This window comes from Stigmatopora argus, chromosome 18 (assembly GCF_051989625.1).
Source record: "Stigmatopora argus isolate UIUO_Sarg chromosome 18, RoL_Sarg_1.0, whole genome shotgun sequence".
Taxonomy (NCBI): domain Eukaryota; kingdom Metazoa; phylum Chordata; class Actinopteri; order Syngnathiformes; family Syngnathidae; genus Stigmatopora; species Stigmatopora argus.
The window spans coordinates 4,560,494-4,584,316 of NC_135404.1; the positions used below are offsets into that span (position 1 = coordinate 4,560,494).

Consider the following 23,823-nt stretch of genomic DNA (forward strand, 5'->3'; position numbering starts at 1 on the left):
ACTCACAGTAAACCTGCAAACAAATCCTTTTCTTCTCCTCCTTCAGCCATTGCGGGTTGACAAAACCGCTATTAAATCAACACAACAATATATTTGCTTGTGCATCTCGCTCCAGATACAGTTCGGTAGCTCTGGCTAGTCCACGCTATCACTAGCTAATCATACTTGGTGAAAGCAATGACGTATCCCTACGCCTGCTAGAAAGCAATGACGTATCCCTACGCCTGCGAGAAAGCATTGTGGTGTCGCCACCTCGAAATCTGATTGGTTAAAGCAACAGTTTTATCCACGCTTGTTTTATGCAGCAGAGCCTGCAGAACTAATTGTGAAGGCCTTAAGGCAGATTTCTGACCCTGGCAACAAATAATGGCCAAAATGTTATTGGTTAGATGCTTAAATATGAAAACACACATCTGGAAGCAGCGCAACCTGGGGAAAAGCAATGAGAGGAAGCTGACAGACAATTTGGAATTATTTTATTAAGTATTCATAGACAAAACATAATTAACATCGGTCTGTGATTCCAATATTTTTTTTAGGCCAGCAGAGAAGGCCTTGCAGGCCCTGACGGTCCACCACTGCATTTTGCAGTAGCAGAGAATCATTCCATTTTAATGCAGGGGTGGCTAATCGGGTCCCCGAGGGCAGCTGTGGGTGCAGGTTTTTGTTGCAACCGATCCTGCACAGACACTTTGACCAAAGAGGTTTCTGCAGAAAACAAGAAGCACCTGACTGCAATCCACTGATTGCTTTTGTAGGACACCAGTTTGGTGAAAAGGTGTCCGCTTGATGGGTTGGAATGAAAACCCGCACCAACTGCGGCCCTTTGTGGAATCGTTTGCCCATCCCAGCTGTAACGTTTAGTTTAACTCGTCCAACACGGGGTTGATTCAAACAATCCAATCACTGGCGATTGTACCATATGGGCAACCAGAGATATCTTCCTCCAAGAACATTCTTCTATCCTCTATGACTTGCCTAAATTTGAATTCTAAGCTATTCATTCAGCACATTATACACCTCAGACTTCGGATACTACATACAATGCCTTACCGTTTATTTGCGCTTATTCCGTCAGAGGAAATGACGTTAAATCGCGCATGCGCGGGAGCCATTGGTCACAATCCGACACCGACCAATATCGGGGAGTGAGAGCCTTTAACGTGTGCTTTTGTTTCCTCAAATTAAAACAAAAGAACCAACCTTATCTCCCCTGGCCTCTTCAAGGTGGTACAAATTTTAGGGCACGCCAAGAATCCGTCGTTTGGGTGGGCGTTGAAACTTCTCGGCTTGTTTAGCTTAGCCTAGCCTAAGTTAGCTGCTAATAAAGAGAAGAAACAAGGCGCTTGGCGTCCACACGTCGCCTAATAAGCAATCATCATTAAACCCCAAAATGAAAGGTGAGTTGACGTTTAACTTGTGTCGAAAATATATTATAATGTCTACAGATACAGGGCGATGTAAGGCTAGTGTTATTTTGTTATTTTACTTTATTAAGTTTAAATTTCCTCCTTTTGAATTGTGCTGGAGAAGACGGTATTTTGTGTGTGCTGCAATAAACAGGCCGGTGTCTTCTGATTGCAAATTATTTAATTCTCAAGTGGACACAAGAAGATTGCGGGGGGTGTTGGAGCCTATCCCAGCTGACTTCAGGCCAAAGGTGGGGGACACCCTGAATTGGTGGCCAGCCAATCGCAGGGCACAAGGAGACAAACAACCATTCACACTCACACTCATACCAAGGGGCAATTTAGAGTGCCCAATCAGCCTACCGTGCATGTCTTTGGAATGTGGGGGGAAACCGGAGTACCCGGAGAAAACCCACGCAGAGAACATGCAAACTCCACAAAGGTGGACCGACCTGGATTTGAACACGGGACCCCAGAGCTGTGAGGCCGATGCGCTAACCACTCATCCGCTGGGCCACCCTCATTACATAGATGTTTATTACAAATACAACACACTAATATAATTCTAAACATTTATTGAACTTTAAGTATAAACAATTAAGTAAACAGTATTACATGTACTTGTTTTTTTTTTTTAAAGAAAATATACAATGGGGTACAAACAGTTTCAGTGCAAGTAGTTACTTTAGATCTTTTATTTTCAATTTTTTTTCCGGTAAAAAAAATCAAATATTTCAGTTCTATACTTGGCTTTTCCTGGCATTGGCTGGGAAAAATGTTTCTTTTTTTGTGCATCCAGTGCCTGTAAGTAATATAAATAAATTGTGAATAATAATACAAGTTGGAGCGGTTTGCGCTATTATGGACAATAGTGTAAATACATTTTTAACTAAATGGCTCTTTAACTCATTCACTGCCAATGACCATGATGGACGTTCATCTATTTGTCGCTGCCAACCTGCCCAGCTCAAATGGATCAGACGTCTTGCGCCGTCAATGGCAGTTCATGAGTTAATTGACTGTTTGATTAGTTTTTCAATGCTAATTATAGGCAATAAATATGATACAGTAAATATTTTTTTCTTTTTGCACATCAAATGAAATTTAAGTAATATCATTCAGCATGCATTTTGAAAAATGTTTTTGAAAAGCGTTGACGCTCCTCATACTAAAGCTAACAAATGCTACGCTAATGCTACAAGTGACATTTAAAGCAGCATTGTCAAACATACGGCCCGCTAGCGAGTCCGATTTGGCCCGCGGCGTTGTTCTGACTGACAGGCACTTTGAAGCTCATTCGTACAGAATCAAATGCTTTTATTTTTGGCACATGCGTGCCCTGAAACCAGACTTTTGTAATTTGTTTGATACTGCGCTTTGCTCAATTTCCTATCCGGGGCTACATACGTTATTTCGCCACCTGCAGTCAAAATGGCCCTGTCAATCGTGGCCAAAGAGTTAACAAGGAACCTTAAAATGCCCCAAACCTAACAGGAAGTAGCCGGTAAAGGCCTAAAAAAAATCGTCAAACAACCAAGAAGCACGACCACTTGCCAACGAGAAGTACCTAAAAAGCAGTAGGAAATTATCCAACATTTACAGGAAGCGACCTGTAAGTACTCTAAAATGGCAAGGACATGATGCAAAATGAATTCATTGTTAGACTCTCAAAATGAAAGATTTCCAATTCACTTAAATTGAATCCTGATTCAAATGTGATGGCGAGCAATTTGAATGACCTTGTGTTGTAGTAGATGAGAAATACAGTAATCCCTCGAATATCGCGGCTCCAACTTTTGCGGCTTCACTACACCGCTGATTTTTAGTAATGTAATTTTTCTGTTTTTTTTAAAGTTCATAAAATTTTAAAATCCACGCTGCAACTTGCAAGTGGAAGCCACTCACCTGTACTCCTCTTGCTACTAGGACTCAGCACTGAAGTTTTATATATATATATATATACAGTGGTACCTCGAGATACGAGCTTAATCCGTTCCGGAACTGAGCTCGTATGACGAGATTTTCGTAACTCGAGCGGACGTTTTCCATTGAAATGAATGGAAAACAAATTAATTCGTTCCAGCCCTCTGAAAAAACACCAAAAACAGGATATTGGATTGGAAAAAATGTTTTATTTCTTCTAATTCGCCATCTATTAACAAAGTAACACATAACTAGTGGTTTAATAGTAATAAAATGTGTTTAATCTAACTAAAATTGGGCAGATTTCGCCGACGGGAGACAGAGACGTTTGGGGGGGGGGTTCCTTTTTTTTCCACGACAACGCACTCGTAAACGGAACAAACAAATTTAAATTAACTTGGATTAATATATACAGACACTCAAACATACGTTTAATGTAACTTTACACGAAACTGAATTCTAATTTTGTTGTAATCTTTTGTTACCTTCGTTTTCCGGGTTGGCGGTTTGCCACGCCTCCGCCCTCACGTTCGCTATCGATGGACTGTTTGCTGTTGTATGGCCTTCAAAATATTCCCAAAATGATGCACCCAAATGTCCTCACAATAGGATAACGCACGACCACTTGCCAACGAGAAATAGTCTTTAAGGAACGATCTCGGGACTTTCTTTCCTTAGAAAGAATAACAGGAAATGACATAGCTGAGCTTCCCACGTATTGATTGTGGGTAATGAAGTTGAAGTTTTATTCTGAGAAAGGTTGCCATTGCCTATGGGTGTTGTGTGCACGAGTATACTTCGTTACCCAGAAAGCCCTCTTTTTGCATGCGCATTGTGCGTTTCCTGGTCCTAGGAGGAACTCGTCTAAATTAATCGTTCCGTGCTCGTAAATATTGTTATACACGAAAGATATGCAAAAAAAGACCTGGCTTGGTCGCATCACGAAATTTTGATCGCATGACGGGCGAATTATTCGATCGAAATTTCCGCCATAAGACGAGAATTTTGTATGACGAGCGGTCGTATGACGAGGTACCACTGTATGTATATATGTATATATATATATATATATATATATATATATATATATATATATATATACACAGACGCTCCCCTACTTACGAACGAGTTAGGTTCCGAGCGATTGTTCATAAGTTGAATTTGTTTGTAAGTTGATTCAGTGCTATATTTTGTATTATAATTTATGTTTAAGGCCGATATAAGTATATTGAAGGTTGATATAAGTGCATTTGTATGTTTAAGGCTAAGAACACGCATTGGTTTGTCCTGAAAAAAAACAATTAATAAAATGGAGAGAATATGTACAGTATTGTATAGAGAGAGAGAGATTTATGTATTAGAAACTGGCCAAAAGAAGCGATCTAACGAAGATTGCACAGTTTTCTTCTTTTTTTCATCATAAATGATGCGGTAGCACTGTATGGCATCATTCAATTGATTTGCAAACTTTGTACAACGTTCAATATTTGGGTCCTGCTGCTCGATCTTTCTGTTTATAAATGGTACTGACGGTCGAACGATTCAAGTTGTACATACAGACGCTCCCCTACTTACGAACATTCAACTTACGAACAACGGTACATACGAACATGTCTGCAAATTGCGTTTAAGTCCAAAAATGTTCGCAAGTCCAATTTTGTATTTCACGCCTTTTTCGGAGTAGTACTTCTTTCCGCCGCTAATACCGACGCCTGGCGCTGTGAGAGCTCAGCTCACCCAGCATCTACCTTCTTCTTCGTTGCAATGCGGAAGTGCGTGAATGTATCTCCAGTGTGCAAAGAACCTTTTTCATTTGTATCATTAAATATCTCATGCATCCAATATTGAATATGGTTGGTAAAAAGCTAAAGGCTTCTATTGAGGGAGTTGCAAGGAAGAGGCAAGCCATTTCTTCTGAAACGAGTGGCAATAATAACGAAGCTTGATGCGCGTGAGAGTGGTAAGCGTTTCACGGGCATTGAATCGTTCGACCGTCGGTACCATTTATAAACAGAAAGATCGAGCAGCAGGACCCAAGTATTGAACGTTGCACAAAGTTTGCAAATCAATTGAATGATGCCATACAATGCTACCGCATCATTTATGATGAAAAAAAGAAGAAAACTGTGCAATCGTCATTAGGTCGCTTCTTTTGGCCAGTTTCTAATACATAAATCTCTCTCTCTCTCTCTCTCTCTCTACAGTACTGTACATATTCTCTCCATTTTATTATTATTTTTTTTTTTCAGTACTAACCAATGCGTGTTACTTATACAAGCCTTAAACATACAAATGCACTTATATAAACCTTCAATATACTTATATCGGCCTTAAACATAAATTATAATACAAAATATAGCACTGAATCAACTTACAAACAAATTCAACTTATGAACCAGCTCGGAACCAATTGCGTTCGTAAGTAGGGGAGCGTCTGTATATGTTTTGACGAAAGTTTGGCGACACTCTTTTTCCTTGTCGACGATAATGTCAAATATTTATTCATCTTATTAGACGTGCTTCATAACTGAGCAAAGAATACCCCGAGATTTGGTACAAACGTAAAGCTGGCATGCAAAATGACTTGAATGGCTGGACATCGTAAGGCTTTTTCTTTTAAAAAAAAAGTGGTCTATGTAAAGTAAAGCTTTTATTTGTTTAAAAAATAAATACTATGTATATATAGTCAGGCTTTTTTCTTTAAAAATGACCATGTATATTAAGGGTTTTTATTAAAAAATGACCATGTATAGTAAGGCTTTTTTATTTTAAAAAAACGACCATGTACAGTAAAGCGTTTTTCTTAAAAGACGACATAGTATAGTAAGGCTTTTTTTCTTAAAAAATGACATAGTATTGTAAGGCTTTTTTCTTTAAAAAAACGACATAGTATTGTAAGGCTTTTTTTTCGTAAAAAAACGACATAGTATAGTAAGGCTTTTTTCTTAAAAAACAACATAGTATAGGCTTTTTTCTTTAAAGACGACATAGTATAGTAAGGCTTATTTTCTTTAAAAACGACACAGTATAGTAAGGCTTTTTTGTCTTTAAAAACGACATAGTATAGTAAGGCTTTTTTATTTACAAAAAAGACCATGTATAGTAAGGCTTTTTTCTTAAAAAATGACCATGTATAGTAAGGCTTTTTTGTTTAAAAAAGACCATGTATAGTAAGGCTTTTTTTCTTAAAAAACGACATAGTATAGTAAGGCTTTTTTTCCTAAAAAAACGACATAGTATAGTCTGGTTTTTTTCCCCTAAAAAAACGACATAGTATAGCATGGCTTTTTTTCTTGAAAAACGACATAGTAGAGGAAGGCTTTTTCCCTGAAAACCGACATAGTATAGTATGGCTTTTCCCCCTAAAAAACGACATAGTATAGTATGGCTGTTTTCCTTTAAAAAACAACATAGTATAGTAAGGCTTTTTTTCCTAAAAAACGACATAGTAGAGGAAGCCTTTTTTTCTTAAAAAACGATATTGTATAGTAAGGCTTCTTTTCTTAAAAAAACGACATAGTATTGTAAGGCTTTTTTTCGTAAAAAACGACATAGTATTGTAAGGCTTTTTTTCGTAAAAAATGACATAGTATAGTAAGGCTTTTTTCTTAAAAAACAACATAGTATAGGCTTTTTTCTTTAAAGACGACATAGTATAGTAAGGCTTTTTTGTCTTTAAAAACGACATAAAGGCTTTTTTGTCTTTAAAAACGACTTAAAGTGGTTTATGTAAGTAAAGCTTTTATTTGTTTAAAAAATAAATACTATGTATATATAGTCAGGCTTTTTTCTTTAAAAATGACCATGTATATTAAGGGTTTTTATTAAAAAAGGACCATGTATAGTAAGGCTTTTTTATTTTAAAAAAACAACCATGTACAGTAAAGCGTTTTTCTTAAAAGACGACATAGTATAGTAAGGCTTTTTTTCTTAAAAAATGACATAGTATTGTAAGGCTTTTTTCTTAAAAAAAACGACATAGTATTGTAAGGCTTTTTTTCGTAAAAAACGACATAGTATAGTAAGGCTTTTTTCTTAAAAAACAACATAGTATAGGCTTTTTTCTTTAAAGACGACATAGTATAGTAAGGCTTATTTTCTTTAAAAACGACACAGTATAGTAAGGCTTTTTTGTCTTTAAAAACGACATAGTATAGTAAGGCTTTTTATTTACAAAAAAGACCATGTATAGTAAGGCTTTTTTCTTAAAAAATGACCATGTATAGTAAGGCTTTTTTGTTTAAAAAAGACCATGTATAGTAAGGCTTTTTTTCTTTAAAAAACGACATAGTATAGTATGGCTTTTTTCCCCTAAAAAAACGACATAGTATAGCATGGCTTTTTTTCTTGAAAAACGACATAGTAGACTATACTATGTCGTTTTTTAGGGGGAAAAGCCTTCCTCTACTTAGTAGAGGAAGGCTTTTCCCCCTAAAAAACGACATAGTATAGTATGGCTTTTTTCCTTTAAAAAAACGACATAGTATAGTATGGCTTTTTTCCTTTAAAAAACGACATAGTATAGTATGGCTTTTTTTCTTAAAAAACGACATAGTATAGTAAGGCTTTTTTTCTTAAAAAACGACATAGTATAGTATGGCTTTTCCCCCCTAAAAACGACATAGTATAGCATGGCTTTTTTTCTTGAAAAACGACATAGTCGAGGAAGGCTTTTTCCCTAAAAAACGACATAGTATAGTATGGCTTTCCCCCCTAAAAAACGACATAGTATAGTATGGCTTTTCCCCCCCTAAAAACGACATAGTATAGCATGGCTTTTTTTCTTGAAAAACGACATAGTCGAGGAAGGCTTTTTCCCTAAAAAACAACATAGTATAGTATGGCTTTCCCCCCTAAAAAACGACATAGTATAGTATGGCTTTTTTCCTTTAAAAAACGACATAGTATAGTAAGGCTTTTTTTCCTAAAAAACGACATAGTATAGCATGGCTTTTTTTCTTGAAAAACGACATAGTAGAGGAAGCCTTTTTTTCTTAAAAAATGATATTGTATAGTAAGGCTTCTTTTCTTAAAAAACGACATAGTATAGTAAGGCTTTTTTTCTTTAAAAAATGACAGCAAGTAAGGCTAAGCGAGTCGGAGAATAAATCTGACTTCTGATTCTTCACCTTCTAGTTGTTGCTGTGGTCCACTGGCAAAATCATTGGGTCAGAACATGAGGCGGGATCAGGAGTGAGTTCAATTCCACTCGTTGCAATTCTCAAATTGTTTATTGAGGTAATGAAAAGGATAAATACAACTTCCAACTTTACAGTGGTGCAGTGGCAAAGACAATGGGTCAGAACTTCAGGTGGACTCAAGTTCAAATCAGAAGTGAGTTTGATTCCACTCGTTGCAATTCTCAAATTGTTTATTGAGGTAATTAAAAGGATACATATAACTTCCAATCACATCATTTCAGAAGACACTGTGGTCCAGTGGCAAGAACAATGGGTTGAAATTGAAGTTGGACACAAGTTCAAATCTGGAGTGAGTTCAAGTCCACTCTTTGCAAATCTCAAATTGTTTATTGAGGTGATGAAAATGATAAATATAACTTCCAATCATCTCATTTCAGAAGTCACTGTGGTCCAGTGGCAAAGACAATGGGTCAGACAGACCTCAAGTTAGTGGATTTGACTGCCATGTGGGAGATGGGGTTCGAATCCCGCTCTCGTTTGACTAATCACTACACTAGTAGTTCAGTAAATGGGTAATCCTTTTTTCATTCGAATAAAGACTTAGTCATTTTTTTCAGCAAAACAATATTTCCGGTCAGCCGAAGGCTGACCGGAAGACAGTTGGGAGGGGGGTTCCTGGTGGTGTTCGACAGTCGGCCTTCGGCCGACTGCCGACACCATACAGTCGTTGACCGGCGACACCGGGACGTGAACCCTCGACACCCACGTCGCAGGCAGGTGACTTACCCACTACACCACGAGGCGGCCCGCCTATACATGATTGGAAGTTATATTTATCCTTTTCATTACCTAAATAAATAATTTGAGAATTGCAAAGAGTGGAATTGAACTCATTCCTGATTTGAACTTGAGTCCACCTGAAGTTCTGACCCATTGTCTTTGCCACTGGACCACAGTGACTTCTGAACTGATGTGATTGGAAGTTATATCTATCCTTTTCATTACCTCAATAAACAATTTGAGAATTGCAAAGAGTGGAATTGAACTCATTCCTGATTTGAACTTGAGTCCACCTGAAGTTCTGACCCATTATCTTTGCCACTGGACCACAGTGACTTCTGAAATGATGTGATTGGAAGTTATATCTATCCTTTTCATTACCTCAATAAACAATTTGAGAATTGCAAAGAGTGGAATTGAACTCATTCCTGATTTGAACTTGAGTCCACCTGAAGTTCTGACCCATTGTCTTTGCCACTGGACCACAGTGACTTCTGAAATGATGTGATTGGAAGTTATATCTATCCTTTTCATTACCTCAATAAACAATTTGAGAATTGCAAAGAGTGGAATTGAACTCACTCCTGATTCCCACCTCAAGTTCTGAACCAATATTTTTGCCACTGGACCACAGCAATAACTAGGAGAAGAATCAGAAGTCAGATTTATTCTCCGACTTTCTTAGCCTTACTATACTATGTCGATTTTTTAAAGAAAAAAGCCTTACTATATACAGACGCTCCACTACTTACGAACATTCAACTTACGAACAACGGTACATACGAACATGTCTGCAAATTGCGTTTAAGTCCAAAAATGTTCGCAAGTCCAATTTTGTATTTCGCGCCTTTTTCGGAGTAGTACTTCTTTCCGCCGCTAATACCGACGCCTGGCGCTGTGAGAGCTCAGCTCACCCAGCATCTACCTTCTTCTTCGTTGCAGTGCGGAAGTGCGTGAATGTATCTCCAGTGTGCAAAGAACCTTTTTCATTTGTATCATTAAATATCTCATGCATCCAATATTGAATATGCTTGGTAAAAAGCTAAAGGCTTCTATTGAGGGAGTTGCAAGGAAGAGGCAAGCCATTTCATTTGAAACGAGTGGCAATAATAACGAAGCTTGATGCGCGTGAGAGTGGTGAGCGTTTCACGGGCATTGAATCGTTCGACCGTCAGTACCATTTATAAACAGAAAGATCGAGCAGCAGGACCCAAATATTGAACGTTGCACAAAGTTTGCAAATCAATTGAATGATTCCATACAGTGCTACCGCATCATTTATGATGAAAAAAAGAAGAAAACTGTGCAATCGTCATTAGGTCGCTTCTTTTGGCCAGTTTCTAATACATAAATCTCTCTCTCTCTCTCTACAGTACTGTACATATTCTCTCCATTTTATTAAATGTTTTTTTTTCAGTACAAACCAATGCGTGTTACTTATACAAGCCTTAAACATACAAATGCACTTATATAAACCTTCAATATACTTATATCGGCCTTAAACATAAATTATAATACAAAATATAGCACTGAATCAACTTACAAACAAATTCAACTTATGAACAATCGCTCGGAACCAATTGCGTTCGTAAGTAGGGGAGCATCTGTATGTGTATGTATGTGTATATATATATATATATATATAGATATATATATATATATATAGATGTATGTATATATATATATATATATATATATATATATATATATATATATATATATATATATATATATATATATATATATATATATATATATTTAAATAGGGGTGACCCTACTTCGCGGTTTTTCTTTTATCGCGGCCATGTCTGGTCTACATTAACCGCGATAATCGAGGGATTACTGTATTTCTAAAGTGGTGAATCATTTTGGGGACACACGATTGCAAATAAAGAAATAAGATTTAGTCCTCGTGTTTCAGATGTCAATCAAGCACATCGAACTGAGCACCAGGAGTCGGCTCCCATGAAAGATGAAGACAATGAAGATTTCTTATGTATTAAAGAGGAACAAATGGAGCATTTCATTACAGTAGGGAAACGCCACAATGAGGAGGAGCAGCGTCCCCGCATAAAGGTGGAGGAAGTCCCTCTATATGTTAAAGAGGAGGGAGTATATGTCCCCATGTGCACTGTTGAGCCCTTGAAGGGCGAAGATGAAGGTCCAAGTCAGGCCAGCAGAGGGGCGGAGCCTCCGAGTGGCAGCAGCTCAACAGAACGTTTCCAGGCAGACAACCTCATGGCTCCACCACCAGATAGCCGCAACACCACATCACACCTGCAATTCTGTGAGTATCAAGTCACTAACATAGAGAGGACCCTTGGGGTGTAGAATTTCAATAATATTATTTAATATATTTCAATATTATAATATACAACCTACGTCGTTATGACTGCTCTATAAAAAAAATGGTCAGCATATGGGTTAAACAGCCGCATCGTGCATCCAACCAAGCACGATTACTTCTTTTTTAGTGTCCTGGAAAAAAAATCTACATTACCCTATGTTGGCTCCTTGAAAAGTATATCCTGAAGCAAAAAAGTTGGAGCACACCTGGCTGATATTTCCTGTCAATCATATACATTTACGTGGTGTAAAATGAATTATATGGTAAAATAGGCCTGGGTGATCTGACAAATATTGTTATCAGGATAAAAGAAAAAATTCAGTCTATCAATAATTATCACGATAACTATCACATCTTTTGTCTTTCAAATTTGTAAAATGTTGATATAACACCCTGGTTTCCATTTTAAAAGATTATTTTCTTCTGTTGTTATTAAAGTTTTTATTTCGATTCTCCAAAATCATCCAATTACAAGATAGGTTATTAGTCTTCATTCGGGTTGCCACAGCTCTGCAGGCTCCAAAAGAGAGTCAGAATAAATGTCGTAAATCTATAAAGCAAAAAAATCTAATAGTAACGACAAATTCATGCACAAAACTAAATGCATTGTCGATGTTTCGAAGAATGTCGAAAAAATTGACGACAGACACCAAAGATGCTCGACTTGAAGTTGACATAACTTTCACCTTTTCCTTTTAAATAACTCTACAATAAGAATACGAACAAAGTTGGCATGTCCGTGCTAACGTCTTACAACGAATGATCTTTTCATGTGTGTTGTTCGGTAAAATGGACAAAGGAATGAAACTTTCTCTATGGATGTCATCAATGGCGAATGAAATTCAGTGGTACCTCTACTTACGAAAGCGTCTACATATAAAATAATAAGCTTTGATGGGAAACCCTTTGTTGCAAGATACGAAAGAACAATCCATGTCACAAAATCAAACATCCCCAAAGAGTAAATACTGTCATCTTTCACCACTTGGCAGGTTCAGTACATCACGCTTTTAAGTTATTAAGTACAGACGCTCCCCTACTTACGAACATTCAACTTACGAACAACGGTACATACGAACATGTCTACAAATTCCGTTTAAGTCCAAAAATGTTCGCAAGTCCAATTTTGTATTCGGAGTAGTACTTCTTTCCACCGCTAATACCGACACCTGGCGCTGTGAGAGCTCAGCTCACCCAGCATCTACCTTCTTCTTTGTTGCAATGCGGAAGTGCGTGAATGTAGCTCCAGTGTGCAAAGAACCTTTTTCATTTGTATCATTAAATATCTCATGCATCCAATATTGAATTTGGTTGGTAAAAAGCTAAAGGCTTCTATTGAGGGAGCTGCAAGGAAGAGGCAAGCCATTTCATTTGAAACGAGTGGCAATAATAACGAAGCTTGATGCGCGTGAGTGGTGAGCGTTGCACATTCAACACCATTTATACAGAAAGATCGAGCAGCAGGACCCAAATATTGAACGTTGCACAAAGTTTGCAAATCAATTGAATGATGCCATACAGTGCTACCGCATCATTTATGATGAAAAAAAGAAGAAAACTGTGCAATCGTCATTAGGTCGCTTCTTTTGGCCAGTTTCTAATACATAAATCTCTCTCTCTCTACAGTACTGTACATATTCTCTCAATTTTATTGTATATGTTTTTTTTCAGTACAAACCAATGCGTGTTACTTATACAAGCCTTAAACATACAAATGCACTTATAGAAACCTTCAATATACTTATATCGGCCTTAAACATAAATTATAAAACAAAATATAGCACTGAATCAACTTACAAACAAATTCAACTTATGAACAATCACTCGGAACCAATTGCGTTCGTAAGTAGGGGAGCGTCTGTATAAAAAAACTTCATAAAAATGTCAAAATTTACGTTGACCAAAAAAGCGTACGCTAGAATTTGATCAACGGACAGGTTGGCCGGGAACCTCGGTGAAGGTGGATTTTTTTCTCAGAAATGCGAGTCCCGAGTGACCTTACGGCAGACACCGTGATCCTAAACCGAAAATGGATCTCGCTCAGTGGACTCCTGGAGCCTCATGGTCGCGGAACTGATGGCAGAATTTCCCAAAAATGTTTCAAAGTGCAAGATCCGGGTGATGTTACAGCAGATGCCGTCACACTCATTCGAAAATAGAGCCTATTGGGCGGCTAAGATGGCTGAACACCTTGGAGGAACAGAGTAGAAGTTGAGTCTCCATTTAAGTCTGAGCAGCGGGCTGACGGCGTTGCTCTTTTCTGAAAATAGACCTCTCTGGACGAGTGATTGATGGCTGGACGGCGCAGAAGAGTGAAGTGGAAGTTTAATTTTCCCCCCCAAAACAATGACGACAATAAAAATGAAGAATGGTCTTGGTACTTTCAGAAATCGTAAGAAATTTTCAATATGGCACGCAGTTTGCAACAACGGGTCCTGGGGATTGGTGACAACATTGCCATAGCCATGGAATATGACAATCGTCTTGGCAGTTTCATGTTCTTGTACAAAAGCATATTTGTACCAAAAAAGAAACAGCGGTCAAAACTCCCAATAAACATCTTCCTTGTGTGCCGAAAAGCTCTTGCAAAAGCTTTTCCTGTAAAGCTCCCCTACGGCGCCTCCTGAAGATTCCATCAATAATCCAATATATATATACAGTGGGGCCAATAAGTATTTAGTCAACCACCAATTGTGCAAGTTCTCTTACTTGAAAAGATTACAGAGGCCTGTAATTGTCAACATGGGTAAATCTCAACCATGAGAGACAATGTGAAAGAAAAAAAACTGAAAATCACATTGTTTGATTTTCAAAGAATTTATTTCCAAATTAGAGTTGAAAATAAGTATTTGGTCACCTACAAACAAGCAAGATTTATGGCTGTTAAAGAGGTCTAACTTCTAACGAGGTCTAACAAGGTCTCCATTCGTTACCTGTATCAATAGCATCTATTTTGACTCATTATCGGTATAAAAGACACCTGTCCACAACCTCAGTCTCTCACACTCCAAACTCCACAATGGCCAAGGCCAAAGAGCTGTCGAAGGACACCAGAGACAAAATTGTAGAGCTGCCCCAGGCTGGGAAGACTGAATCTGCAATAAAACACTTGGTGCAAAGAAATCAAATGTTGGAGCAATTATTAGAAAATGGAAGACATATAAGACCACTGATAATCTCCCTCGATCTGGGGCTCCATGCACGATCTCACCCCGTGGCGTCAAAATGATAACAAGAGTGGTGAGCAAAAATTCCAAAACCACACGGGGCAAAGGAGTTGATTCGTAAGAAGCATGTCATGGTCCTGGTGTGGCCTAGCCAGCCTCCAGATCTCAACCCCATAGAAAATCTGTGGAGGGAGTTGAAAGTCCGTGTTGCCCAACGACAGCCCCAAAACATCACTGCTCTAGAGGAGATCGGCATGGAGGAATGGGCCAAAATACTAGCAACAGTGTGAAAAGCTTGTGAAGAGCTACAGAACATGTTTGGCCTCCGTTATTGCCAACAAAGGGTATTGAGATGAACTCTTGGTATTGACCAAATACTTATTTTCCACCATGATTTGCAAATAAATTATTAAAAAAATCAAACTGTGATTTTCTGTTTTTTTTTTCTCCACATTCTGTCCCTCATGGTTGAGGCCTATCCCAGTTGACTTCGGGCCAGAGGCGGGGGCCACCATGAATTGATGGCCAGCCAATTGCAGGGCTTAAGGAGACAAACAACTATTCACGCTCAAACTCATACCAAGGGGCAATTTAGAGTGTCCAATCAGCCTACCATGCATGTTTTTGGAGTGTGGGAGGAAATCGGAGTACCCGGAGAAAACCCAGAGAGAACTTGCAAACTCCACACAGATGGACCGACCTGGATTTGATACAATCTTAATTCATTCAGGGACTGAGCTCGTATGTCCATATTCTCGTATACTCAAAAATAAGTTGAATCTAACCTTACACTAAACTTAATTCTAATTTTGTTTTACATTCTTATACCTTCTCCTGGCCGGGTTGGCTGTTTGCCCCGCCTCCAACCTGACTTTTAGTATCGATGGGCTGTTTGCTGTTGTATTCCCTTCAAAATATTCCGAAAATGATGTGCACAGATGTCCTCACAATAGGATAATGCACAACCACTTGCCAACGAGTAGTCTTGAATTAGCGATCGCTCTGCTAACGGGAGCTAACAAGCTAAGGAGGGGGGAAAGAAACAGAAAAAATGCAACGCTCCGCCTGCCCAGTGCTCGCAGAGACATTACAAAGAGGTATAGTTGCGACCAGAGATATTACACGAGGAGTTGCGGGGGAGAGAGCCAGTGCCCCCTAGGTTCTTATGAGCAGCCAACGAGAAGTAATATACTTTACTCCTCGTGTTAGCGATCGCTCCGGCATTCGTGCTGAGTGACGGAAAAAAACACTGAAAAAAATGCAACGCTCCGCCCAGTGTTCGTAGATATCTGTTATATACGAAAGAGATGCGGCAAAAAAGACAATGATAAACAGCCTCTTGTGTCTTGGCCACCTGGCTTTCTCGCATCTCAAATTTTTTCTCGTATCTAGAGATAATTATTTGCTCGAAATTTTACTCGCATCGCGAAATGCTCTTATGTAGAGGTACCACTGTATAAGACTTTAAATTTCCAGTCTAACCTAAAGGACTTCTAGTTGGAGAGACAGTCCATGAAATATATTATCTTCGTGTCTTTGCAGGTTTCAGAAAATATATTGGTCCTGATGAGCAGAAGAAGTCTGTTGGCTTTAAAGGGGAAGTTGAGCTAGCCCAAATCAAAGGGGAGGAGCCAGAGTTGCCTCAACAACAAATGACAGAGCAACTTCCAATCAAAAAGAAGGAAGGAGGCACCTGGTCAATTGGTGCGCCCTCTGAGAAGGAGGATGATCTGTGTGTGGCTAGCGGAGGGGTGGAGCCTGCAAACATCTCAACATGGCCTCAAATTAAAGAGGAGGAGCCAGATTTCTCTCAAAAGCACAAGAAAGAAGAGAAACCTCCAATAAAAAAGGATGAGCAAGATGTCATCGGGTCAATTGGTGAGCCTTTTAAGAATGAAAATGTTCTGGGCGTGGACAGCAGAGGGGCAGAGCCTCTGAACGGCAGCAGCTCAACAGAAGGATGGCAAGCAGACAATTTAATTGCTCCTTTATCAGAAAGCGACGACCTTCTTTATAACAATGATGATGATGAAGGTCTTAAGGAAAATCCCAGTGGCGACAAACTCTGCAAATGCTCTCATTGTTGGAAAACATTTCGCAATAAGTATATTTTAAAAACACATATGGTGACCCACGCTGAGTTGAGACCCTTTTCGTGCTCAGTTTGTGGTAAAACATTTACACAGAAGGGAAGTTTAAAAATCCACACAAGAATCCACACTGGTGAGAAACCATTTCCGTGCGCAGTTTGTGGTCAAGCCTTTTCTCAAACGCAAGATTTAAAAAGACACACAAGAACCCACACTGGTGAAAAACCATTTTCCTGCTCATTTTGTGGTAAAACGTTCATTCACAAGGGAAACTTAAACAAACACTTAAAAATCCATACTGCTGAAAAACCATTTTCCTGCTCAGTTTGTGGTCAAGCCTTTTCTCAAAAGAAAGTTTTGAAAACCCACACACGAACCCACACTGCTGAAAATCCATTTTCATGCTCAGTTTGTGGTAAAACATTCACTCACAAGGGAAGCTTAATTAGTCACTCAAGAACCCACACCGGTGAAAAACCCTTTCCCTGCTCAGTTTGTGATCAAGCCTTTTCTCAAAAGCAACATTTAAAACGACACACAAGAACCCACACTGGTGAGAAACCATTTTCATGCTCAGTTTGTGCTCAAGCCTTTTCTCAAAAGGGAGATTTAAAAAGACACACAAGAACCCACACCGGTGAGAAACCATTTTCCTGCTCAGTTTGTGGTAAGACCTTCACTCACCAGGTAAGCTTAAAAAAACACCTAATAATACACACGGGTGAAAAACCCTTTTCTTGCTCCATTTGTGGTAAAGCTTTCTCTCAAAAGCACCACTTAAAAGGCCACATGAAATCCCACAGTAGCGAGAACTCATTTTTCCTGCACAGTTAATCTTCCAACATTTTCGCAGAAGGGAACTTTAAAGGAAGAATTAACAACCTGCACTGGCTCCAATATTCCCCTCACAAGAATGTCCCATATGTGAATAGACTTAACAATTGGTATGTGAAGTCAAATGTAAATTGTTTTTTAATTTTAATGTTGAACAGACAATCACTAGACTTTCAATATTCAATATTTATGTATAACTATTATTAAAAAAAATATTGACGCTTGAAACTTGTCATTGTGATTGTCCATCGCTTTTACCCGTGGTCGCCTCCCGTGTGTCCCCTTTGTTTGTTCGTTTCTTGCTGGGTCCTTGATAATGTTAGGGTGCGTTCAGCTATTTTTAATTCTACAGCTTTTGGTTCATTTTTTGTCATTTTTGATTCCTGGTTTACTTTGCCTTTTGTCTCTTTAATTAAAGCCCTTTGAGTGTACTGTTGTCCTGACCTCCCTGTTTCTCTGCGATTGGCGCCACCCCTTGATGTGACATTATGATAATTCAAATGTAGAAAAATGCAAAATTGATTCATGTGACCAAACACATTGTTTTAAACTTGTTATGCACTTTGATATTGTGTTATCAATACAGTAATACCTTGAGATACGAGCTTAATGCGTTCCGGGACCGAGCTCGTATGTCGATTTACTCGTATCTCAAATCAGCTTAACCCATAGAAATGAACTAAATACAAATTAATTCGTTCCCACCCTCTAAAAAAAACTGGATATTGGAATGCCAAAACAATTTTTTATTTGTTCTAATTCACCATCTACTAACAGTAACTAAAAACTATCTAGTGGTTATGATGTTGAATACTAAAAAGAGACTTTATTCAGTACAATGCGGAGTGCGAGAAAGAGAGCGTGAGTGTGAATTAGAGAATGAGTGAGAGAGTGAGTAAGAGAGAAAGCGTGAGTGAGAGAGTGAGAGAGAGTGAGCGTGTATGAGAGTGAGTGTGAGACTGATGAGTGATGGAGTGAGAGAGTGTGAGTGAGAGAGTGCATGAGCGAGTGAGAGAGTGTGAAAGAGGGTGAGCTGAGCTCACAGCGCTAGGCGTCGGTATTAGCGGCGGAAAGAAGCCCTACTCGGAAAAAGGCGCGCAATACAAAATCGAACTTACGAACATTTTTTGACATAAACGCAATTTGCAGACATGTTCGTATGTACCGTTGTTTGTAACTCGAATGTTCGTAAGTAGGGGAGCGTCTGTAAATGTTTTTAGTGAAAACAGAAAAATTACACATTGGAAACGGGTGTTTAGCACTCGCATTAAAAACTCATTACATACAACACACCAGGAACTAAAACGTGGATCTGGATGTCATTTTTGAGTGAGCCTTTACCCAGCAAACTGTCCGGCTTCGTTAAATTAAATTAAAAGTCTTTCTACACGACTCAATAATGGAGAGAAAACGGACAAAATACTTTCAACTTAAATGGGGAGCGTTGTCGTGAAGCTAATGCTAAGATAGCTAGCTAGACACATGCGGCACACAGCCGGTGGGGAAAAGCAGCCCAACCTTAAATTGTTGACGTATGTTCAACCTGGCATTAAACTAACAGATTTGTCAGCGTTTTAGGCTCAGTTGATGCCTAAAAAATCTCCCGGTAGCGTGATAAAATGCAATTAGGCAAGAAATTGCTTTCAGCCATACCTGGTTTGCGTGGTTAGACCGTCAGCATAGAAATGGCTTTTCGAAAAGACGAGATTCTGCGCATGTGCTTAACTTACGCACCTGCGTCGAGAATAGGCGTAACCACGCCTATATTGTCCTGCCATGTTGAATGTGGAAAAAATGGTGGCTTGTTTACCATGCTCCACGGGGTGCTTTGTCCTGCCAACTCAATATCCATGTTTTGAAGCTGATGTAGAATAGTCGTGATTTTTGTGGTCTTGATGCTATAAAACAGTGCGTTAGTACACTAATTTGACTAAATATGGAGTAACATTTTGACTTAGTATTTTACATCAACTCACCTTTATTCCAGGCCATCTGACTCCATTAAAAGTTTAACATTTGAAATGCAAAGAATGCTTCATTGTATTGTATACAATAACTCAGTGGTGGACAACAGTTGTTATTAAATATTTTATAGCAGGCATCCATTTTGTCTTCGATTTTACTTCAGACATGGTTAAAACTTCTTTATTATACTTTATTATTATTAAATTGTGAAGGTAATTGCAAAAAAGTGTGGTTTATCCAACCGTGTATGTGTATAGTATCGTATCCAAACTACAATTTTTAAAGCAAAATTTGCACTTCTGACCTACTGCAAAATGGAGCCCGTTCATGGAAAAAAAGAATAAAATAAAACACTACGGTATGTGGTTATTTCCTCAATACACAAAATTAACTAAAAATACAAAAGATTTTTTTTTACTTTGAATTTCAGACCACTTTACTTTGATTTTTGTGTGTGTATAATATGCAAAAACAGAAAACACGGGGTAAAAGATGAGTCTGGTATGGGCTGCTATTGCTACGTCCTATTTTCATTTAATCAAAACAGTGAATGCACTGCATGAGCGGGACAAATTATTGAGACAAATGGAGAATTGACATGCTAATAAATAGATTTAGACACATTTCTGAACAATATTTGAGGGAAATTACTCCATGTATTTAAAGTTAAAAAGATATTGGAGTACAGCTCAGGGATTTTGAAAAGTGCTGGAGTTTATTTTTTTCTAGGGTGTTGACATAAAATTCAGTGTTACCAACTAATACAAGGATTTTATTAGCTGCAACAGTAGCCTTCAGAAATACAACCTGTTTGTACACCCAATCCTTCATTGACCAGTTTAGCAGTCTCAGAGATCAAGTGATCGATCTTCTGCTTGCGAGGGAACAGACAGACAGTTCAACTAAAGACGACACAAACAGCAGACATCCCAGTATGGACTGGTCCCCCCAAAACTCACAAGGATTGCATTAAGGTCCACATTCAATAGATGTTAGTATCAAGAGGTTAGGCAACACCACAACGTGTCTAACAAAATAAAATAATCACTAACACTACCATTAAAGTTCTTTCTGTCCCAGAGATTTTGCTTGAAATCAAAGATTGGCTCAATGGACCCCTTTTCACATCTTAAGACCAACCACTGTGGTCTTATTTCATTATGAGTTAGGGTACATTGTGTAAAAACTAATATCCCGCTTTTGAGATAATACTGACAAAAGAAACAAAGGTTTAGTGCGGCTTTTTGAGTACATGTGATTATCGCTAACATACCCTGCATTACGTGATAATACTCTCATGAAAATATTAGATAGAAAAGGTGCACTTAAAATGATTACTTACTTATCTGATCTTTTTATTGTTAGCTTCAACTACCCTTAAAATGCACTTTAAGACAATTTGGGTCAGCTGTACACAGCACATTATCTTTTACCCAACAAGGGTAAGACAGCAGTTTCACGTTTTGGGGGGGGTGAATTATTTTTAAATGTGGGCTATGAAAAAAAATATATTTTAGATGGGCAATAGAGCATCGTGGCAAAAAAATGTGATCACGTATACACGACCGAGTTAGGATATTTTTTAAATAAATCTAATCGAACAACAGAGATATGCAAACAAGATTTTGTGGGAAGGGAATGTTGTGGAACTGGAAAAGGCCTGTGAAATGTAGATTTTTAACCCTCCCTTGCTGTGACTCTTGGCTCGGCCAGTGAACTGTGAATGATGTTGCTGATCGATTCCACTCCCTCTCCTTCCAAAACCGTGTGATGGTCGCCTTCAATGACGTGGACTGACAACTTGCCATCGCATACCTGAAAAAACAACAGATGTGTTGAGGAATAATCCGTCTAAAAACCCCAAATTACATGCTGAAAATGTTGCAAGTAGTTTCCTATATTGGCTTAGTACCGTATTTTCCGCACTATATGTCGCAGTTTTTAAAAAACAGTTGGGGGTGTGACTTTTGTGTGGAATTATTCACACAGTAGGATATAATTCCACGTGTTATTTTTATACCGAACTGCAAGAGGGCACTCTAGGCATGTGTTGATAATTTCAACATTGGCGGTGGGTGGACTTTTGGTTTATCTAATTAGCGGTAGCCACGCGAACCAGTAGAATCGCTTATAACTTAAAAAAAAAAAACGAGAAAGGCATACCAAAACAGAAGTGTGTATATGTATGCATATATGTATGTATATATGTACAGTTGTGGTCAAAAGTTTACATACTTTGATCACTTTTCTGTTCAGCCATAATAGTCATAAAAGAACCAAACTTCATGAATGTTTTTTGTGACAAAGAAGTATCTGTTCCAATCTCTCTATCATAGAAAAATCAGAGTTGTAGAAATAACTGGAAACTCAAGAGAGCCATGACATTATGTTCTTCACAAGTGTATGTAAACTTTTGACCACGACTGTATATATAATATATATACATATATATTATATATGTATATACATATGTATACGTGTGTGTGCATGTGTGTATATATACACATACACATACACACACACACATATACATGTATAAATTATCTAATCTAATCTCGCATGACGTGTCAACAAAGAAATACCAATGGTTCTTACCTCGCTGAGCTTGTAGTCTGCCCCAAGGTTTTGTCCATAATCGCTGCTGGTCTTGGCACGCAGGAGGCACACGTTTCCATTGTACTTGGTAGCAGGGACGTACCTGTCTGCTGCCTTCAACTTGCAGTAAAAGGTAGAGGCTGCAAAGTTGAGCAAATCTCTGCTGATGTTTTTGTGGGTGGACGTGATGAAGTCCACCGCCACACTAACGCGTGCCTCCAGGTCTGGCAGCGGTAGGAGAGTCTCCAGAAGCTGGTGAGCAAGCAAGTGAAGCAGATGTGACGATTAGGATGCACGGTGAGGAGGGTTCAAAGTTACCTACTTTCAAATGATACCCGAGGAACATTTAAAAGTCCTGCACAAGTTAAATTGTCCGTTCTAAAAACGACTTTTGTCACCGAGTCAGGAGAAGATGGCTGGATAGGTAAACGCTGGGTATTTACTTCAGAGTTCTTGCATGTTATTATTTCGCACAGCTACATTTGCAACGGATTTACTAGTCATATATGCAGAGGGCAATGTCAGAGACATAATTACTGTTCAAAAATACAAATGAAAGTGCCAGAACACCAAAATATAATACAAATGGTGAAAATCAGATACAAAAGTGTCTGTGAACGATAGTACATTGTTATTAACATTTGAACGCACATTTTACTGACTTTGCTCAACCCTATTTTGTTCAAAGTTTCAAGCCCTTACATCAAACGAATATATAGTTAAAGGAGCTTTAAAATGACTAGTGCCATTTTAAACAAATTTGGCCATCATCTTATTTTACTTTACCATTTAATTGATTTAATTTCATTACGCTTTTTCTGTGACTTTGATGGAAGAATTTGTGTCCAAAATATAGTTTGCTTACTGTAGTATTTCATAGCACATTTAAAGTCACACAGTTAAGACTGCTAGCTTCTCAAGACTTCAACATTTTTATCATAGATCTTAGGTAGATCTAAAATTCCAAAATGGGGAACTAATATTCTATAGGATGCTGTGGCTTTTGTTTTCAGGCCAAAGATTTCTTTTTTACCTTGCTATACTCTGTGTCTGTGAACTGCTGGATAAATGCACACAAAGCTTCCGTTTCAGCCTCAGATTCCTTGTCTGGTGTCAACTTGGCCCTGTAGCTCTGAAAACCAAAGACTTTGTTCAATATCACTTCCTCGACAAGTTGAATCAAGTACAGTGGTGCCTCGACATACGAGCTCAGTCCCGGTACCACCGTACTATATATGTGTTGAACTACCGTAAAAGGCGTGGCCTGACATCAAAATACAATTCAAGATGGTATTTTGGACTGTATTTGCATTGCTAACCTGTGTATAGGCCGCCACATACGAGTGTGAGCCATCGAACAGGAAGAGATTCTCCACAGGTCGATTCTGGTTCTGCAGCTGAGTGCACATTTCAAACGCCACGCAGGCGCCAAAAGAGTAGCCGGCGATTCGGTAAAGCCCATCTTGCTGAACCTGACTAATGCAATCCACATAATACGCTGCCAGAGACTGTATGCTGTCCAGGGGAGCATCTGGGGAGGGAAATTGTTGGAAAACTTCATTTAAAAATGTT

The 23,823-nt window shown here is 38.5% G+C and overlaps 2 protein-coding genes across 3 annotated transcripts in view; one reads left to right on the plus strand and one right to left on the minus strand.

The window, feature by feature from the left end:
* The first annotated feature begins 1,102 nt into the window (after positions 1-1,102).
* On the plus strand, positions 1,103-18,122 carry LOC144092924 (uncharacterized). Its single transcript, XM_077626091.1, has 3 exons — positions 1,103-1,400; positions 11,175-11,540; positions 16,310-18,122. Exons 1-3 carry the CDS (start codon positions 1,394-1,396, stop codon positions 17,689-17,691), a joined length of 1,755 nt encoding a protein of 584 aa, XP_077482217.1. The 5' UTR covers positions 1,103-1,393; the 3' UTR covers positions 17,692-18,122.
* A 2,229-nt stretch (positions 18,123-20,351) lies between these two features.
* Positions 20,352-23,823, minus strand: part of fasn (fatty acid synthase) — a 34,015-nt gene continuing 30,543 nt past the window's right edge. For both annotated transcript variants that reach the window (XM_077625352.1, XM_077625351.1), the window contains 4 exons: positions 23,571-23,782; positions 23,285-23,383; positions 22,252-22,503; positions 20,352-21,471 (listed from right to left, as the gene is read on the minus strand). In XM_077625352.1, coding sequence (XP_077481478.1) covers positions 21,334-21,471; positions 22,252-22,503; positions 23,285-23,383; positions 23,571-23,782 — 701 coding nt within the window. In that variant the 3' untranslated portion in view covers positions 20,352-21,333. The remainder of the gene's footprint in view (positions 21,472-22,251; positions 22,504-23,284; positions 23,384-23,570; positions 23,783-23,823) is intronic.

Excerpts from the sequence above, each read along its gene's own strand:
- LOC144092924 (XM_077626091.1), top strand. Across the intron at positions 11,541-16,309 it reads CACATCACACCTGCAATTCT|GTTTCAGAAAATATATTGGT; the intron begins GTGAGTATCAAG and ends GTGTCTTTGCAG.